We start from the raw sequence: 18,641 nt of genomic DNA on the forward strand, positions 1-18,641 counted from the left end.
ACAAAAAATTCAACAGAAATACTTATTTGTCATCAAAGAAATTTATCATTAGCTTCTCAGTTACCTAAGAGAGTTTACGACAGGTTTTCTGTTACTCTTTATTTTTGCTGCTAATTGGATCTTTGTCTTTTCAATATCTTTGTAGGTATTTTGGAGGAATTATAGAAAAATTTATATCTGGGGCTGTGATTTGAAATGAATTTTAAACTAATTTCTAGACAAATCCAAATGGAGCCCACATTTAAATACATTGTACCTTAAAGTTTTGTTGTGTATTAGTGAATAATTAATTCAAAACCATTATTTTATGAATAAAATGTGACAGAGAATGTAACTTCTCCAAGGAGACAGCTAGTTCAATTCATGAAGTCTATAACTTCAGATCCAATATTTCCACTTCTGAGTGCTAATCCTAAAAAACTAAGTAGATAGGTACACAGGCACTTGCATACATAAGATTTTATCTTAGGAAAAATATAGTAAGATAAAAATAATTATTGAGTGATATAGGGTTGCTTAAATATAGTACAGATATCCCAGGCAATAGAACACTGGGTAATCATTAAAACTAAAAGCATTTAATTGCATATATTTACAAGGAACGAGGTGCGCAAAGTATTATAGGTAAATAAACATAAAACAGTGTATCAGATGATCTCATTTTAAGTACATAACAGTATGCAAACGTGCATTTGCATAATGAAACTCTGACTACACAGAAACCAAAATAACAGTGTTTATTACTAGAAAATGTATATTTTTTAAAAATGGGCAGGCTGGGCGCTGAGGGCCAGACAACAAAATTCAAAATGATTTGGCCATAACATATAAACACGCTATATTCCTACCATAGGGAAGGGGAGAAGGGGGTCCAAGGGAGAAGGAGAGGCTGTTTTCCTGTGCCCCCCTCCCCCATCCCTCTGTGTCTGAGTGGGCCTGTGTGCACACTTCCAAGTCCCCTACTAACCCCTGCCCACTAATTGCTGCCATTCCAGTTGCTACCAGCTGTGTCATTCGGCTGTCACTCCTCTGCCCATCACCATGGTGGGTAGAAACCCCCTGCCAGCCCTGCACCGCCCTCCCCTGCTCGCCTCTACCAGAAGTCCAGTGGGTAAGAGTCAGGGTCACAGGACTTTGTGAGAACCACCACTCTGTTGGTGAACCTGCGGCCCGTCAGGCCCTGCATGGCTTTCTGGCTGTCAAACACAGGTGAACTCCACAAAGATCTTTCCGCACCCAGGCACCTCCACGCCATCCAGAGATCGGGGATCTCCAGAGACCTGAGGAGCCCATACTTGCTGCACTCGGCTCGCATGTCCTCCACCATGTCCTCATCCTCGTCGTCATCCCGCAGCTCCTCAGGGCAGTACCATGTTCAGGAGGCACAGCATCTCGGTCGGGCGGCCCCCTCTCTGCACCCTGGAGCTCATCAGGCTCGGCACTTGCAGGGGCACAAGCATCTGACTGGTGGCACTCAGCATGGTGCTCTTGGCCCACACACTTGCCCTCTAGACGAGCAGCTGCTTATCTCCCCTGCAGCCCATGGAGCCCTGCAATGGCGCAATCCGCGAGGGCGACGTCGAGGAACTCACAGAAGGCACAGCCCTTGAAGAGCCCTGGGCGCTGTCCTTGACCAGGTTGAAGGCCTTGAGGGGCCCGAATGACGTCAGCAGCTCTTTCACCTGGTCATCGTGCAGGTGAGCGGGCAAGCCCCCAATGAACAGCTTGTGGGCAGAGTCAGGGACCACGGTGGACGCAACTCCAGGCATGTGGACAGAGGGGTTCTCGGACACGCTGGGTAGCGGCTGGTAGTCGTGAGGCTTGCAGATCTTCAGCGACTGGCCTTGGAAGGTGATGCCATCAAAGCCCACAGCCTGGGTAGCTCATCTACCCAGCGAAACTCCAACAAGGCAAAATTCTTGTCTTGGTTAATCTGCACCGCCAAGACAGGCTTGCCAGGGGTTTAGGTCAGCCCGACGGGCACATCTGGGCGTTGAAGAATCCATCATGGCCATCTTGGGGACACCCAGGATGCTGCCCATGTGGCGGGGGGTGAAGGAGGGGTGGAGAACGGCAGCCGCGGGAATCTGACCTGCAGCCTGCTGGCCTTGTACTGCCCTGTAGTGACACGTCCTAGTATTCACAGACCTCTTTCCTCTCATGGTGGAGAACGAATCAATCCACCACTCCCAGTTAGCGACCTCCGGTCTCGGGTTTGCTTCTTTGCTGCCTGTTCCGGGAGTGAGGAGCTGGTCCCTGCCGCTCGGGTGCCTGCTGCAGCTCTGACGCTCGCGCTCCTGGCTGCTTGGGTGGCTGTGGCTGCGCTCCCTGTGCTGGTTCTCCTTGGTCCCGCTCTCCTTTATTCTCCTTACGTTGCGGTTAGGTTACACTGATTGCTTTTGTTAGGTAAAGTCCCTCTTACAATTGTGTCCCACCCCGAGAGGTGTTTCCTTCACCGTGACTCTCCCAATCCCCTCACTCCTCCCCCCACCTCGTATTAGCTCATCTACTGCCTTCATGTTACAATCGAGTACATTGGATTCTTGCTTCCCCATTCTATAGAGAAATTTAGGTATACGTATTGTTTTCTTTTAGAATTTTACTTCTTTCTTTGGAAAAACTCAAGTCCGATTAAACCAGCATTTACGACTCACTTGCCATGTGCCACACTTGACTAGTTTACTACTAGCAAATGCTGGTTTAATTGGATTTGAGTTGAGACTATTTGGATAATAAGAGTAAACTAGAACTAATGGAGGAGGAGCGTTTGGGTTCAGTGAGCTGCTTGAGAAAGATGCTTGTTAGGCAGATGGCAAAGCACCTCTGAGACCGCCCTGACAGAGTGCTCTGCCTTGGTGCCTCCAGCACTTGAGACCACTTGGGAAGAAAGACCATGGTGGCCCTGTCTTCGTGCTGCCGCACTTAATATTATCCTGAGTAACCAACTGCCCCACCTGGGGAAAGGAGGAATACTTGGCCTGCTGGCCAGGCAGCCCAGGCCAGGTACAAAAGGTTTTGGAAAGTTACTTAGAACCAATGAACAGGTCATTAACTGCCCATCAAAGTGGTTCCATGGTAACCTCTGAACCACAAGGATGGGCCAATCCAGACAGTCTAAAACCTTTCTTCCGGGCCTTTTCTTTGTCACAAGTTGATTGTCCATGCAAATGTATCTGCTCTGTAAACCTCTCTTTTGCTCTGGCTCTTTAAACCTATCTTTCTCTTCCTCAGTAAACTTTGTTTCATGCTTGCCTTGCTTTGGCAGGTCTGGTGATTCTTTGAGCCAAGAGTGTATCAAAAACTGAGAATGCTAGTTCTGCGCCTCAGGGGTTACTATACTGGCCACATCCACTGAGGCTGGCAGGTTTGAACCCTGCTAAACAACAATAACAACTGCAACAACAACAATAACAACAAAATAGCCAGGTGTTGTGATGGGTGCCTGTAATCCCAGCTACTTGGGAGGCTGAAGCAAGAGAATTGCTTAAACCCAAGAGTTTGAGGTTCTTATGAGCTGTGATACCACTGCACTCTACTGAGGTTGACATAATGAGACTGTCTCAAAACAAAACAAAACAAAACAAAACAGAGAATGCAGGCAACTGCCTGAACCCTGACACAGCCAGGTGTGAATGGTGCTGGATTCATGGAGTAAGGTTCTGCAAGTGAGTAAGCTGTGTTCATGGAGTGAGGTTATGCTTGCCTGTGTTCTTGTTAATAGGGTAGTAGTGGTAGGGGAGTTAGGGTAGCTACAACATTTCTCATTTACTGAAGCAGGAAATGTATTAAGGGTATTGCTGGGAAGTAGGTCTATGTTACAAAGAAACTTAAATTCAATAGAAATGAAACTCTAACCCTGGGGAGAAATCTCACAAGGTAGAAAGGCATAGTCTACTTGCTCTTGACTTCAGTGATTCTTCACAAAATTAATACTTTCCATATCATACAATGAAACAGTAGCACAAACATTGGCAAAATACATGTTAGATTTTTTTGAAAATATAGTTTTAATATTATTCAATATACCTACCTAAATAAATGTCAGATCTCTCTCCAAATAAATGTGGGGGGAAAGGAAAAAAACTTAGATTTTATTCTTTTTCCTTGACTTCTGTTTGGAGTTTTCTTTTTCTTCCATACATATTAGTAAGTGAAAATGACCATCAAGAGACAGAAGTGAAAACTTTCAAAGAACACATCTACTCCTTATTGAAGAATATAGTAATAAAATTTCTATGATGTAAAACCTTCACAGACCTGAATACTTTATAGACATTCCAAATGTGTATAAGTTCTGCACAATTCAAATAGTTTTTCACACTATGAAGAAAATAAAAATGTACTACCAATAAAATTAAAGCAAGCATTATATTATATCTTTTAAAGCAATTTCTACTTCCTGTAAAGGCTTTGAGATGAAATAGTACATATGACTTTTCATTAAATATACATAATAAGCACCAATTGAAAACTGAGGCTGAAGCCTCTGTTTCCAAAAATCTCCTTTTGTGAAAAGAATGCTCCACTAGAAAGATATTCTGCAGGCTTAATATTCCCTTTGCCAACTATTTTGTAGTCCAATGATTATAGACACTTTAAATACACTAGGAAAAACTAAGAAAACTTTCCATATTCTCCATTTTTTAAATCTAAGGAACATGAACATGAAATTGGGCTCAACCATCTCTCTACCCATCACATTCTCTAAAAAAAAAAAATAGCCCTCTCGAATACTTTATTGCTTGTTATAAAAATATTTTCCCCTAGATACTACTTATTGTTTTTCCTTCATTTAATCTATAGCCAAATATTCAGTAAAGAATCTACATTTTTCTCTAATTTCTTACCTTTTAATTAACCAACTATAGTTGGTTTTCTGTGTCTATAGGGCTTTCAAAACATCTTTCATAATGGCCATCTGGTTATGAATACAATAAAGCATCAATAATGCTTGCCCTTTTTAAAATTGTCTGGAGTTGATTTGATATTCTTTGAAGTTCTGCTTTGACTTATAAGAAATCTACTCTGTGACACATATTTCCCAACTTCTATTTCTTCTCATTTAACTTTGTTGACTCCTTCTTTGGACAGTATCAAAACATTGGTATTTCCATTTTTTTAACCTTAATTCTGTATACTTCTTTTTATAAACCCACTCTTGTGCCATGGCATAAAATGTACCTATTAAATCAACACCAATATCTCTTTAGCCTCCTCTCCTCCAAGTGTGTTAAAATAGATAACCTGTTTTGTATTCTCAACAATCTTCATCTTCTACTTTAAGACCTATTTGCCTTTGTGCCATTCCCTCTTTCCAAAAAGAAGTTCAACCATTTCCCTCCTATAAAATTACAAGATAATTTTTCAAAATACTGTGAAAATGTATAGGCTTCATAAAACCTTCTACTCTTGCACTAGGAATCACTAATTAATTTTTATTCAGTTGTTTTCCCAACAGCACTTTGGTCATCTTTTTATTATAATAATTACTGGGTGGTATTTTAATATTTTAAAAAACATTACCCTATCCAAAATTAAATTTGAGTTTTTCAAATGTAAAATCCATATTGTCAATATTACAGTATAAATGTGGTACAGCATAAGGGTCATAACCAGGGCATGGACTTTGGGATCAAAAAAGTGTGATCTGAGTCTCAGACATACAAGATTTCCTAGTGTGTGACCTTAGGTAATATTAATAATTGTTATTATATAACAGTCTAACTTTATACACTAGATTTGTAAAGTCTTTAACACAGCGCTTGGCACAGATATTTCTTAAGTCAGTTTAGCTGTTGTTATTTCTCCTCTCAAAATTACATAAGGTATTACTTATCATGACTTATCAATAAATATTTAGTAAATGAATTTATTAATGAATTATAACAGAAAATAATTCTTCTATGCTTTGTTTATGGCTTAAATGTTTGAAGAATGAAGTATAGTTGTGCCCCAATATCCATAGGGGATTGGTTTTAGGATCTCCCTTGGACGCTAAGATTGTCTGTGCTCAAATATCTTATATATGATGTATAGCATTTGCATATAACTATACTTATCTTCCCACATACTTTCAATCATCTCTATATTACTTATAATACCTAGTATAATGTAAATGCAGTCTAAATAGGTGTTACGCCACATTGTTTAGAGAATAATGGCAAGAACAAAATCTAGTACAGACATACAATTTTCTTTTCTAAAGATTTTTGATCCATAGTTGATTGAATCCATGGATTCAGAACCTATGAATACAGAGGGCTAACTGTGTATTTATTACTCATACTATCATAATAGATTTTCAGGCACATGAAACCAAAGTGCAGCTGACATATCCATTAAGCATAGAAACAGACACAGGTACAGAACAGTAGAGGTGTTTGCTCTGAAATTCAGGGGTGTTCAACCTTTTTTTCCTCTGCCTCACCCTGGAAGAAGAAGAGTTGTCTTGGGCCACACATTAAATAAACAAACACTAAGGAAATCTCATTGGCTGAAAACACTTGGTAAGAGTAAAAAGTGGACTGCTAGTAATGGTGGATGATAAGAAATTTTTATTCTGGTCACAGGGGCATTCTCTGGACAGGCAGTCATTCTGAGACCTATTTGTGGGGAGAAGGCAAGGTGGGCTTGAAATGTAGTTTTGCCCAGAGACTGACAGGAGAACACAGATGAAGACGGGGCCCTAGAGCAAGCATTACTGGTGTTCTAAAACTGAACAACTATAAGTACCTAGATCAATTTTTGGCCAAGGATAACACTGGATGTATTAACTCTGAAATATCAATGAATATTGTGGTCTCTCTACTCTTCCCTCCAGCTGCAATGCCCCAGAGAAGCCCTTGTCACTTGTCACTTAAAGGGTTTCTAAACCTTTTGTAGGAGGTGTCTGCAGCTGACCTCTCCAGCTTTCTTCGAATATCAACCAGCACCACCTTCAAAACTAAGCTCCTCCACCTGAAGCTTCTGCCTCAGATCTCTGCAACTCTTATCAACAAAATTGTAGCATTTTGGTAATAAAAGATCTGAAGTTTAATATAATTGTGCCTTAACACCGATACTCTGTACTCTGAGGCCATCACCATTAGGTTGAAGTTAGGGATGGTGGTTATGAGATTGAATATCAAGGAGGATCCAGATATGAACTGTCTCTAAAGCTCAAATGCACAATGGAGAAATAACTTCCATTGTGATGAATGTAACCCCCAAGGTGATCTTCGAAACTTCTCACAGGAAATATGAATTTACTTTGCATGGATACTCAAAACACCACAAACTGAATCAAGAATGAATAACTTAAACTGTTAAGAAAAAAGTTCCCAAAAAATTTTTAGCATATACTTATTTTATCTATAGGGAAAAGCAGTTCTCAGTAACATTTTGAGAAACCCTTCATCAGTGATTGAAATGGAAAGTGAGTTACTAAAGAAAAATCATCATTCTAAATATAGTATACGGTACAAGGCTTAAAACATCTGCTTCTGTACTTCTCTAAGTAAAAGCTACTACTCCAGTAAATGTATTTTTATTAGACAGTTCTATGAGCTTTTTCATTGCCTCTGTTATATTATAGACACTCTAGCAGTCTGTGGTGCACACGCTTGTCAGTGAGCGAAGCAAAGGTTAAGTGTGTATGACACAGATGAGCCCCGAGATTAAGTATACACTGTGAAATGCATGTGGATGTGCATGATTTAAACCAATGAACTGTGGCCTGAAATGATGTCACACGAAGCGCAGCGGTAAGTGGAAGGTTAAACCTACTTGCATCTCGGCTCATTAAACGCAGTTAAAGTGCAAATCCCCTCATTCTGACAGTAGTGATCACAAGGGTTCTCTTTCTGGTCACAGCGCTGACTTTTAAACCCCACAGAGCATCTGCAGAATTTCAGTAAAATACAGCTAAATAAAAGCGTCTGACTTTTTTGCCAAATATGTTTCAAATTTATTTTATACAGAGACAGCAACATTTGAATGAAAAGCTTCCCGGGTATGCTCACCTCTCTCTCAAACCCACTCGTCACATGCTACGCCGACAAGGTGGGGAAGGGGATGCAGACATGGATTCTATGTGGGCATTATCCTTCTCGTCAAGCAATGACAAAACAAAACTCAAAAGAGTGAGCACATAAGATGAATGACCTCATCTAAAGGTGTCCACTACGGGCAACTGGATAATTGCGAGGGAGAAAATACTAAATGTCAGGGTTTTTGAGAGTATTAAGTACCAAAAGTTTTCCTAAACATTTAAAACCCAGACTCAAGTTAATGTATTCCAGAGGAGTCAGGAACTTAACAGGTTACATAATACAACAGTCTAAGCCTGATGTGAACATCAAATAGCATTATACATTTGGAATAGCTATTACAAGTTCTCTTTTTAAAAGATGGTTATAAGTAGCAAATGATCCAAAAAAGATGATTATCTCTGGGCTTCACATATTTGAATAAGGTAAATGAAATTAGAACAATTTCCCTAGGCATTTCCAAGTTCAAAGGTCTATGAATGTCTGAAATGGTACGATGCTAAGAATTGAATGAGCTTTTCCTTATGACATCATTAGCAAATTGATGAAAGAGAAGCTTCTGCAGCATGTGAGCTGAAGAGGGACAATACTTTATCAGAGATGTCCATAAAACACTCATTTAACATATATTGACCCAAGAAAGGAGAGCAGTAGAACAGGGATTCCATGTACATACAAAGAAGTCCCATCATAACATGCCCCCAACGTTATAAAATACTCACAGACACACAGGTACATTAATCTCAGGGTCCAGCTGGCACGTGCCACCATTGTAACAGTAGCCATCACATAACTGGCAGCTAGAGGCAATCTTTCCATTAGTGCAGCTGCAACAACAAAGAAAAAATAATTCCATTGTTGCTGGCATCATTACTATTGAAAGCCGATACAAACTGCAGATGAGAATACTCATTATATAGGAGTAATGGAGTGGCTGGCTGGAAGGAAGTTTTCAGGAAGACAGACTTTGTGAAAGCAAAGTTTTTATTTCTTATCAGAAGGATAACATAAATTTTTTCTTTTCATAATTTTCAAGTTTTCCTCACCTTTACATAATATAAAAATTTAGCATGGCTAGATATATGTGTGAAAAAATTATACTCTTATCACTTACACTTCAAGGGGACATTAGCATCAGTATCTTGTTCCTTTTTCATATAAATGGGATTTGGTAACATCTGTGTGAATTATAAACCACATGATCAGATACTCTGGAAAAAATGAAGCTTTTCCTTCTAAACTGGAAAATCTGTTCCAAAGAAATGTTAGGAGTTTTCTACCTACATTTTATAAAAAAGGGTAGGGTTGTCTCATAGTCACTTTTATCTCACTGTTTCTCCCTGCTTATGGATTGTAATTAATGTCAAACTTTTTTTTTATTCTAGGAAAAAAAACATTGAGGCATTCATTGAAAAAATAGCTGGTAATTTTATAGAAACAATATACAATATGGCAACAAAGTAATGTGATGGTCTTTGTTGAAAAACTTGCCAAAACATTTTTAATTTCCAGGCACATTACATGTTTGGAATAAGAATGAATACATTGGAAAAATGAACACAGCAGTACTGGATAAACTATAGCAATTTCTTCCTTGCTATGTTATATCTTTAAATCAATCAATCAATCAGTCAGTCAATATACAATCAAACAATCAGACTGGACAATAAAAATGGTTGGGTGAATGGAGAAAAGTACATTAACATTCTAAATTATTAAGGAATCTATTCTATGGGATGTGTGGTAAGACAATAATATAAGCCTGGGCTGAAATCAGAATTACAACACATCATGCTGGTAATTTTGTACATGTGCAAGCAAGAAATCAATGGATGGCATCACGTTGCATCTGGACATAATCTTGACAAAGAAATTAGGCTAAAGTGTTGTTGATTGATCATGTTGATGCTCTCCATGAGGGGTATCTACTGCAGTACATCCATCTTAGGATAATTCCTAATGACAGGTATGATGCCTGAAAAATACGTGCTGGGCAGGACAGTAGTGCATTTATTCTGTGAGTATTTATTTGACTTCACAGGGGTCTTATGGCTGTTGAAAATGTCCTGAAGAGTCTGGAGTTTAAAATCACATTTCTTTTCAAAATGAAAAGGAGCAACAAGTTAATTATGTAGATGATGTGAAATTAAGACATAGGCAAATAGCACAAGACATAGGGAAGAGGAGGGTAAAGTTCTAAGATTGAACAGAGAATACCAGTTGGTATGGGTATCTTCATATGGATGCCAAGTGAGTGAATTAGCAATAGTGGTACTGATGTCTGACATGCTAAATGGATCTGAGTGACTTTTCCTTGCCTTCCATTCCCATCTTCTTGAAATTCCAAAGAGTGAAACGTTATAGTTTCTTGCTTTAGCAAAGGGGCAATGTCAAAGGGGAAAATTCACTTATACATTAAAGCATTTTCTGCAGGAAAGGTAACTGTATGCCAACCCTCATCATTTAAAAAAGAAAAACAATTTTAGTTGATTATTTTGAAATTTCTGCTTCCAGCAGTTATATAAGATGTTGCCTCTTTTTCTTTCTAATGATTTTGTTTGAATTCTACATTGAAGACAGAAATTTGTAGATATTTTAAAGGGGACATACAAATTATCCAAATTACTATAATACATCAAAGAGTACAGCTTATGTCTTAATGCAGGTTTTCATAATAATTTCCTTTTTGAGGGGAATGCCCAGTGTGTACACATACACAGTTTGTGATATGTATCACTTTTCAAAAGTTAATTACCAGTTATTCAGTACACACAAAGAATTTCCATGACAATTGACAATCAAAGGATATTATTTAGGCTACTCAAGACTATGATCAACATTTTCTTCACCAAAATGTACTTCAGAAGAGATTAAAAATATGGAATTAGTTCTATTTTAAAGATTATACTTACTATGCTTGATAGGGCACCTGTTCTAGTTGACAGTTCATAGGGTGTGCTTGAGAAACATAACTTCCTATTTGTCATCACAAATAGACATGTGACTGGAGTTTTCCCAACTAAACTAAAAAAGAATTTAACTGTGTTGCAATTTCATTTTAGTATCTGTTCTTTACCTTTGAAACAAAATTCCAACATTACTACAAACTTCATTTTAATGCTAAAATGAAAAGTATCATAGAAATGAAAAATACGATCATCTAACATGTTTCAGGCTATTCAAAGAATTCTGTTGATATTGTCATGTTCAAATGTCATGTAGCCTAGCTGATAAATCAGCTAGGCTGTTATATTCCTATTTTAAGTTCTACTATCTGTTTATTGTTAACTGCTATCAATCTATGCTTATACATACAATTCCAAAAAGATCTTTTAAAAAACAAGAACTATCATTTTGGACTTCACCAGCCTTCTCAGGTCATGAGGATCTGATGTTTCTAGTTTGGAGAAGCCAATTTTTTCCTTTAGAGTAAGCAGTATAAGTATGAACCTACTCTACTTCTTTATCTGTGGGTCATTATGGAAGTTTTAAGACACACAAAAGGTAGGAAACATGAAATAACACAGACAGAAACAAATGAAGCCCTCCCAGCAATCCCAATAAGCCGAGCACGTTGAAACATGCACCAATCAATCAGGAAGGACGCTATTGACTGTGTTTCTTGAAAGTGAAATAATGGACCATAATGGGGTATCTCAAAACTTTCATAGAGACCCACATTTAATAGGAATGGGGTGCATGCTTCCACATTAGCTTTTCTACATTAAACTGGGTAGGAAATTTTGGCTCCCAGCCTTTCTTAGATGACAGCTCATGATTCTCTGGGTAAGTAGGGAGGAGTTGTAAAGAAGACTCTGCTGCACATTCTGATCTGGTACGCTGGACCTGAAGAAAAATGCATGCTCAGTAATTGAAATCAAGCACCGTCATGCTAAAGTTTCATCACAGAGAACTGATGGGCTTAATGAGCAAACATGATTTTGATGTGAAAGTTTGTTTTGCTTTATGTACTTATGAAAGGCACAAATTTATATATTCATCATATTTTCAGTTACTTGAGTAAAAAAATAATGTACTTTCAAATGACCTAATTTGTGTGTTTCGCTAAATGTCATTCATAATGATAACACAAATCACATTTAGAGTAAATTCTAAAATGAGAGTAAATAAAAAAGAAAAAATGTTGACGCTGCTTGTAATAAAATTTTATTGGGCCTTGTTTGGCAGAGAAACATAACTCATCTGGAACCCTCAGTGAGCTCTCAGTAGAAGCCGCAACATGGACACTTTATGGCATTCTTTTTTATCTTATACTTTTATTTATTATACTCCCAAGCAAGACAAGTGATAGAGTCCAGTCCTTCATAAGGTTGTCTTTTAAAATGCTGTTAAAAGAAGTCTGGAGTGAGGATTGATCTCTAACCTTGTGGCATAAACTTCTTTTGTGATAGAAACTGGATGGAATTGCCCTTTAGCCAAGATGTTCTGTTCTCCATTCACTCAATCTTGAAGCCAAAGGTCAAAAAGTAATGTAATAAATGTCAAACTTGGACATGTTTTGTTTTAGTTGTTTTCCAGAACACTTAATTCCTTCTATTTATTCTGGAGCACAATGTTCAAAGTAAGATTAAGAAAAAAAAATGATTAACGTTATCTCTATTAGATAGGTGTTTTGCTCCTCCCCCAAAGGATCAGTTTGCAACATAAAAGCAATTCCATTCATTGTCAATAATCACAATGAAACAATTAAAAGCCTAAACTTTCCTAATTAAATAATATTACATATAGTTTTGAAAGCATGCTGCATGTCACCATTTCTTGCTTCCTCTTAAGAATATTCTATACAGGGAATAAGCTGGCCATCTTATTGAATAGTGGATAACATGTTTCACAGAAGTTTATAACACATGTTAAATAAGTTTGGATTAAATTAAAATAACTTAAATATCATCTCTAGCCATAAAAATATGGTTACCATATAGAAGTTTACAATAAAAATAATTTACATTTCCCCACTGTTTTAGTGCTGAACTGTTCTTTACAGGTTCAAATGCTTTTGTAAGTTAAGCTGGATGTCCACTTACTTGCAAAGTATATCTTCAGTGTCTTTATTTATAATGCAGTGTCCCCCATGGCACCTTATACATTTATCGATCTCACATTTTGGTCCTTCATAGCGTGTTGGACAGACACATTCAACACTTCCATCATCCCCAATGGTACAAGACTCAGAATTCACACAGTAGTGGTGACACACATCTAAGAAGAATGCACAACAGAAAAAATGAAATTATATTATGAGATATTTTTCTTCAGTAATAATAAATGTTACTGTTTAATATCGTAAAGTGGTCCATTAGCAAATCTATAAAAGCAGTTGATAATTACATTTAAACTAGAGTTCTTTATAATACTATTGATTTCCTTTCTTTGAGTCAGGCATCATTTTATTTGGGTAAGAGGAGAGGGGTTATACTGATACAAGGCTAGTGATAAACTTTTTGTTCTGAATGTTAAAGCCTAAGTGAACAAGGTTACTTAGTTTTCCTTCTAATGAACAATATTAGTATAATTTGAAATGAGCAGAAATGCTTAAAATTCCTTTAGATGTCATTTTTATTGCCCCTTTTCACCTCTTTTCACTTGGAGAACAGTGTAATTTGCAGTGAGTAGAGGACTCCTACCTTTTCTCCAGCATTTGATGTGGAAAAGAAGTCTCCCCCAAATAGGTAGTAGAACAAATCCAAGCATTTTACAAATGCCTGAGCAGGTGAGCAAATAGGAAAGTGTGTCTCTCACAAACTTCAAGAGGAAAATGAACTGGGGAAACCACTTGCTCTATCATGGGTGGGGAGTGATAACTGAAATCTAGGCTATTATCCTCTTCCAGGGTGACAGACAGACTATCCTTCCTTCCTATCAGTCAGAGAAAACAATTTCCTGTAATCTGAACCCCTGTTTTGAAAGATTGTCTCTTACCAGGAATCACATACAATGTTCTCAACTACAAAGGAAGATTTCCTCCAAATACTTCTACATCTATTGAACCTGAATAATAACAAAGGTCATTAATTAATATAACAATCACTGGAAACGTACAACTAGATAGTCTGCTTCGCCCTTTTGAAAAGCAGACAGGCCTTATGTGTGTGTTTATGTATGAATATATTCTAATGTATCACATTTAAAATACTGAAATTCATAATACAAATAATTATAAGCAAAAAAAAAAAATCTGACTAAATTAATTCCAGACTCTGTTTAGATGCTGCAACTTCCTTTTAGTTATCTAATTATGAAGCAATGTTAAATGAGGTTAGCTGAGATAAAAATCACAATTTATAAACTTTAAACTGCTACATGACAATTATAGTCAGTGAGGAAACTTAAAACATAATTTATAATTCTCATGGTTGTGTGTTTATTTAGCCCTTTATTAAATCAGACAGCAATTAAATTTATTGACAGGCTTGGTTCATATTTATGGAAATTTATTTCAAGCATTCTTATGCTTGCTGTTAATTGTCTTATGACAATTAACTTCATTGAGCTTCACTGTCTAAGCCTATTAATATAGGTTTTTGCTATATTTAAGAAAAGTAGCACTTTCAAAAGACGAGATGCTTAAAGACCTAAAAATTAAGAAAATGTTAGTGTTAGTGTCCATTCATTATAGATTTTGTCGTTGCTCTAGGATTGGTAAGTATTTTCATAGAACATAAATTCCATTTTTACGTTTAAAGAGTGTATTAACAGTAGCCCATGTGATCATCTAGAACGGCCTCCCATTTGTTGCAGAAATCTAAGAAGAACAACCTTTGTTAGGCAGTTTGCTAAATACCATACCTCTTTTTTATTAAATCATAACTGTGTATATTAATGCATTTATGGGGTACAATGTGTTGATCTGACATACAATGTGGAATGCTTACATCTTATTGATGGAAAATTCTTTGACTATTTTTCTCAATTGCTTTAAAATTTCATCTGTTGGTCTGATTCAGCTATCTGAAATTGGCTGATGTATCTTTACAAGGTTTTCATACTATGTTATTATTCAGAGGTTGCCATGGTGGATAATTCATTGGAATCATACAGGGAACTTACTTGAAGATACAAATTTCAGAGCTTTTCTCTGCTGCCACCCACCCCTCGATTATAATTCATAAGTCTTAAATGGGGCCCAGTTAGTTCCCATGGGAATGAGGGAATGTAAGAAATGATTATCTGGAGAGAATTTTACTAGATGGCACAGAGAGCACATCATCTAATATTAATAATTGCAAACAGATCAAAATAGCTTAATTCTTAACTAACAAGGGGAACTATAATTAAAATGTAACCTTTTATTCTAAAAATTTGAACCACTTTGTTTTTATAACCATACCCCTGAGAAGATCTTGGAAATAAACAAACAAACAAAAATTGAATTGACATTCTTAGGTTGATGACTGTCAAATATAACACTAGAGGAGAGAATAGTTTGGACTTAACCTGAAGTGCTAAAGGGCAAAGTTAAAAACTTCTCTGCAATATTCTAATTATAAGTAACTTTTTTTTCTTTTTTTGGCCGGGGCTGGGTTTTGAACCCACCACCTCAGGCATATGGGCCAGCACCCTACTCCTTTGAGCCACAGGCACTGCCCTATAAGTAATTTTGATGTATAACTTACATCTGTCTTAGACTAAGATTAAAAAGATGTGGGCATGTACACAATTCATTAGTAGTCAAGGAAATACAAATGAATACTTCAATGAAATGCTATTTACACACCCACCAAACACTGAAACAATACAGAAACTCTTACCCACTTCTAGTGGGAGGAATACTGGTTCAACTAATTTGGAAAACAGTTGGCAGTATCTACTAAATTTGAACATATACCTTATGACCTGGAATTTCTACTCTTAATATATACCCAAGAGAAAAGCATGCATATGTGCACCAACCCATAAAAAGTAGAACCTCGACAGCTGACCACCTCTCTATATTGGCCATCTTTGTATGTTGACCAGTTTGTTACAGACCTTTGCTTGGTCTACTTACAGAGGTTCTATTGATGATATAACACGCACAAACATCTTTTTAGAAATAGCCCCAAGTAAAAAAAAATCCAAATGTCCATCACAAGAAAAACAGATAAACTATGATTCATTCACATAATAAAATGCACATATACACAAACACACAATAAAAACATTACTGCTATGGCAACAATATAGATGAATTTCACAAAAATGATATTGATAGAAAACAGCTAGACTGTATATGAAATTCAAAAACCAGAACAAATCTATGGCTTTGGAATTTGAGAAGGAATTATCTCTGGGGAGAAAATAAGGGGTTATGATGAAGAGAGTGTTAGGGAATATCTGAGGTTCTGGTAAGATTTCCTTGACCTGAATGTTGGTTTACCCTGATGGATACACCTGATAATAATTTACTGAACAATATTCTTGTGATTTTAAACATTTATGTGTATATTATACTTCAATGGAAAATGTTTCTTTTTATCCAGAGGCATATAAGCTACATTAGAATGTTTTAGAAATTTTACTTAATTTTATAGGCCCAACTTTTAAAAAGAATTAATGGTCTACTTTTTATGCTTTAAAGGAAATGCTCCACTGTTTAATGCTTCTAATATTTTTTTTTTCATAGCTTGTCAGATGTACATTATACAATGCAGTTGACTGGCCTCATGGCATAGAAATGGAATCCAAAGACTGTAAAAGCAATGTTTGCTTATAATAAAACTGTGAAATAAGCAGATTTAGAATTTACAGTTTAAGAAATAATTCTAAATTGCATGTTGTTAATTGCATGTTAACCATGCCAGTTTTTTCATGTAGAAAGTCAGAATTCATTTTAGGCTCTAAAGTCTTCTCTCCAGATAATCAAATACAGGCATTTCATTTATCCCCAGTCCACACTGTTCACACTACGCTGAGTTGAAGTTCAGGGGCAAAGGGTTGCTCACTATACTTCAGCCTTGGCAGAGATGGTTCTCATTACCTTTCTGTGAAAATCTTCTATCTCCTATTGTTTGGCATAAGATCTGAAGTGTGTGAAAGTTGCTGAGTTATATGTTTGCCTAGGATTTTTTATTCCTCTTACTTCTATTAGGGTTCTAGGGCCTATCTTTGATTGCAAATATGTTATCCGTCTTTTTCCCTTAACCACTTCCGTCTCCCTCCCTTCCTTCCTCCCTCCCTTCCTTCCTCCCTCCCTTCTTTCCTCCCTTCCTTCTTTGTCTTTAACACTTCCCTGTTCACTAATTTCCAACTCTAACATTCCTGAACAGAGCAGAAAGTGGGTCTTACTTAATAAGTGATGTCAGCATCTGATACTTATTTAAGCTATCACACTAGCATTGGATGCTTGTAAATTATAAAGCAAAACAATTCCTTCAAGTGTTGTATGTGATTTCAAGCAGTAGCATGACCCAAGTCCAGGAGAGTTTTAAACATTTGTGGGTGTTGTCTATTTCTAAATCGGATAATTCAACCAAAGTCCATGTTCTCAATCCTATGACTTCTACAGTTAATGAATCATAAGAATGTCACCTTAATTTCTCTCTCATCCTCTTCACAGCATTAATCCACTTTAAATTAAGATCATCTATGTAAACTTGTATAAATACATGTTGTATTTTCATCAGTGTCACCTCTCTGTACACTCTCATATAATTGCTAAACACTCATATTTAAATTCTAAGTATCACTTCAGCTATTTATCTAATAAAAAGGAATACTTCATTAGTACTTTCCAGCCCAGCAGAAATCAGCTTCCTAAATTAGAAAAATATGAAGAAGAATAGTAGATGAAGAATCTTCTTCAGTATGCAATCACTCACTTTGCTTCCCAGTGTTCTGCTCCTGATCTAATAAGCTATGAAAGGAACAGAGAAGTTTCATAGTTGCCAGAGGATCACTTTTTAAAAATCACACACCACTGAAAATTAATTATCCCACAGAGGTTACCACTCTAAGCATTAAAAATGCTTTAAAACTGTTTTGAAAGTAGTCTTTACAAAATACACAGACATTTTCTTTTTTTTTTCTTGGCTGGGGCTGGGTTTGAACCTGCCACCTCTGGCATATGGGGCCAGCGTCCTATTCCTTTGAGCCACAGGTGCCACCCAGATAGATATTTCCTTAACTAAAATATATTGATATTTTATTAACCCATTTGTCATATTATTTTTATGAGCTTACCTTTGAGGAAGTTTTAATGTCTTCTGATTTTTTTCACGTTTTACCTTTGCTAAGTTTAATGTTACTGAATATAAAGCAGAAGACAGATCTACATAAAACACTTGACAATTCCTTCAAAAATAAAGAGGGGCAGGGACATCGGTGGTTTCTTAGCACCAAGACAGGCAGCAAAGTGATTGTTTTGTACTTGCACACACAGATACACATCTACTCACCTCACATCCTCTTCTCACATACAAACAATCATCTTTTCTTTCAAATATTAAGTTCAGGTTAATAGTCATTGGCACAATAGAAAAGTTTTAAAAAGTTGGTAAACTAAAGAAAGGGATGGTTACGGGGAAAATATAGACAATAAACAATCTTCACTGGATGGGTTGAAATAGGGAAGAGATTAGAGACAAAAGTGAGTGATTAAAGATGGAAGATAGAAAA

The 18,641-nt window shown here is 36.9% G+C and overlaps 1 protein-coding gene and 1 pseudogene across 1 annotated transcript in view; both read right to left on the bottom strand.

Moving 5' to 3' along the window:
* LRP1B (LDL receptor related protein 1B) overlaps positions 1-18,641 on the bottom strand; it is a 320,398-nt gene that overhangs the window by 29,607 nt on the left and 272,150 nt on the right. The window contains exons 43-44 of the mRNA XM_003794393.2: positions 13,073-13,247; positions 8,750-8,854 (exon numbers count right to left, since the gene is read on the bottom strand). Of these exons, the coding sequence (XP_003794441.1) occupies positions 8,750-8,854; positions 13,073-13,247 (280 nt within the window). The remainder of the gene's footprint in view (positions 1-8,749; positions 8,855-13,072; positions 13,248-18,641) is intronic.
* LOC105887396 lies at positions 1,094-7,770 on the bottom strand (annotated as a pseudogene).

Source organism: Otolemur garnettii, unplaced genomic scaffold, assembly GCF_000181295.1.
Source record: "Otolemur garnettii isolate 467f Iridium unplaced genomic scaffold, OtoGar3 scaffold00080, whole genome shotgun sequence".
In the NCBI taxonomy this organism is placed as follows: Eukaryota; Metazoa; Chordata; class Mammalia; order Primates; family Galagidae; genus Otolemur; species Otolemur garnettii.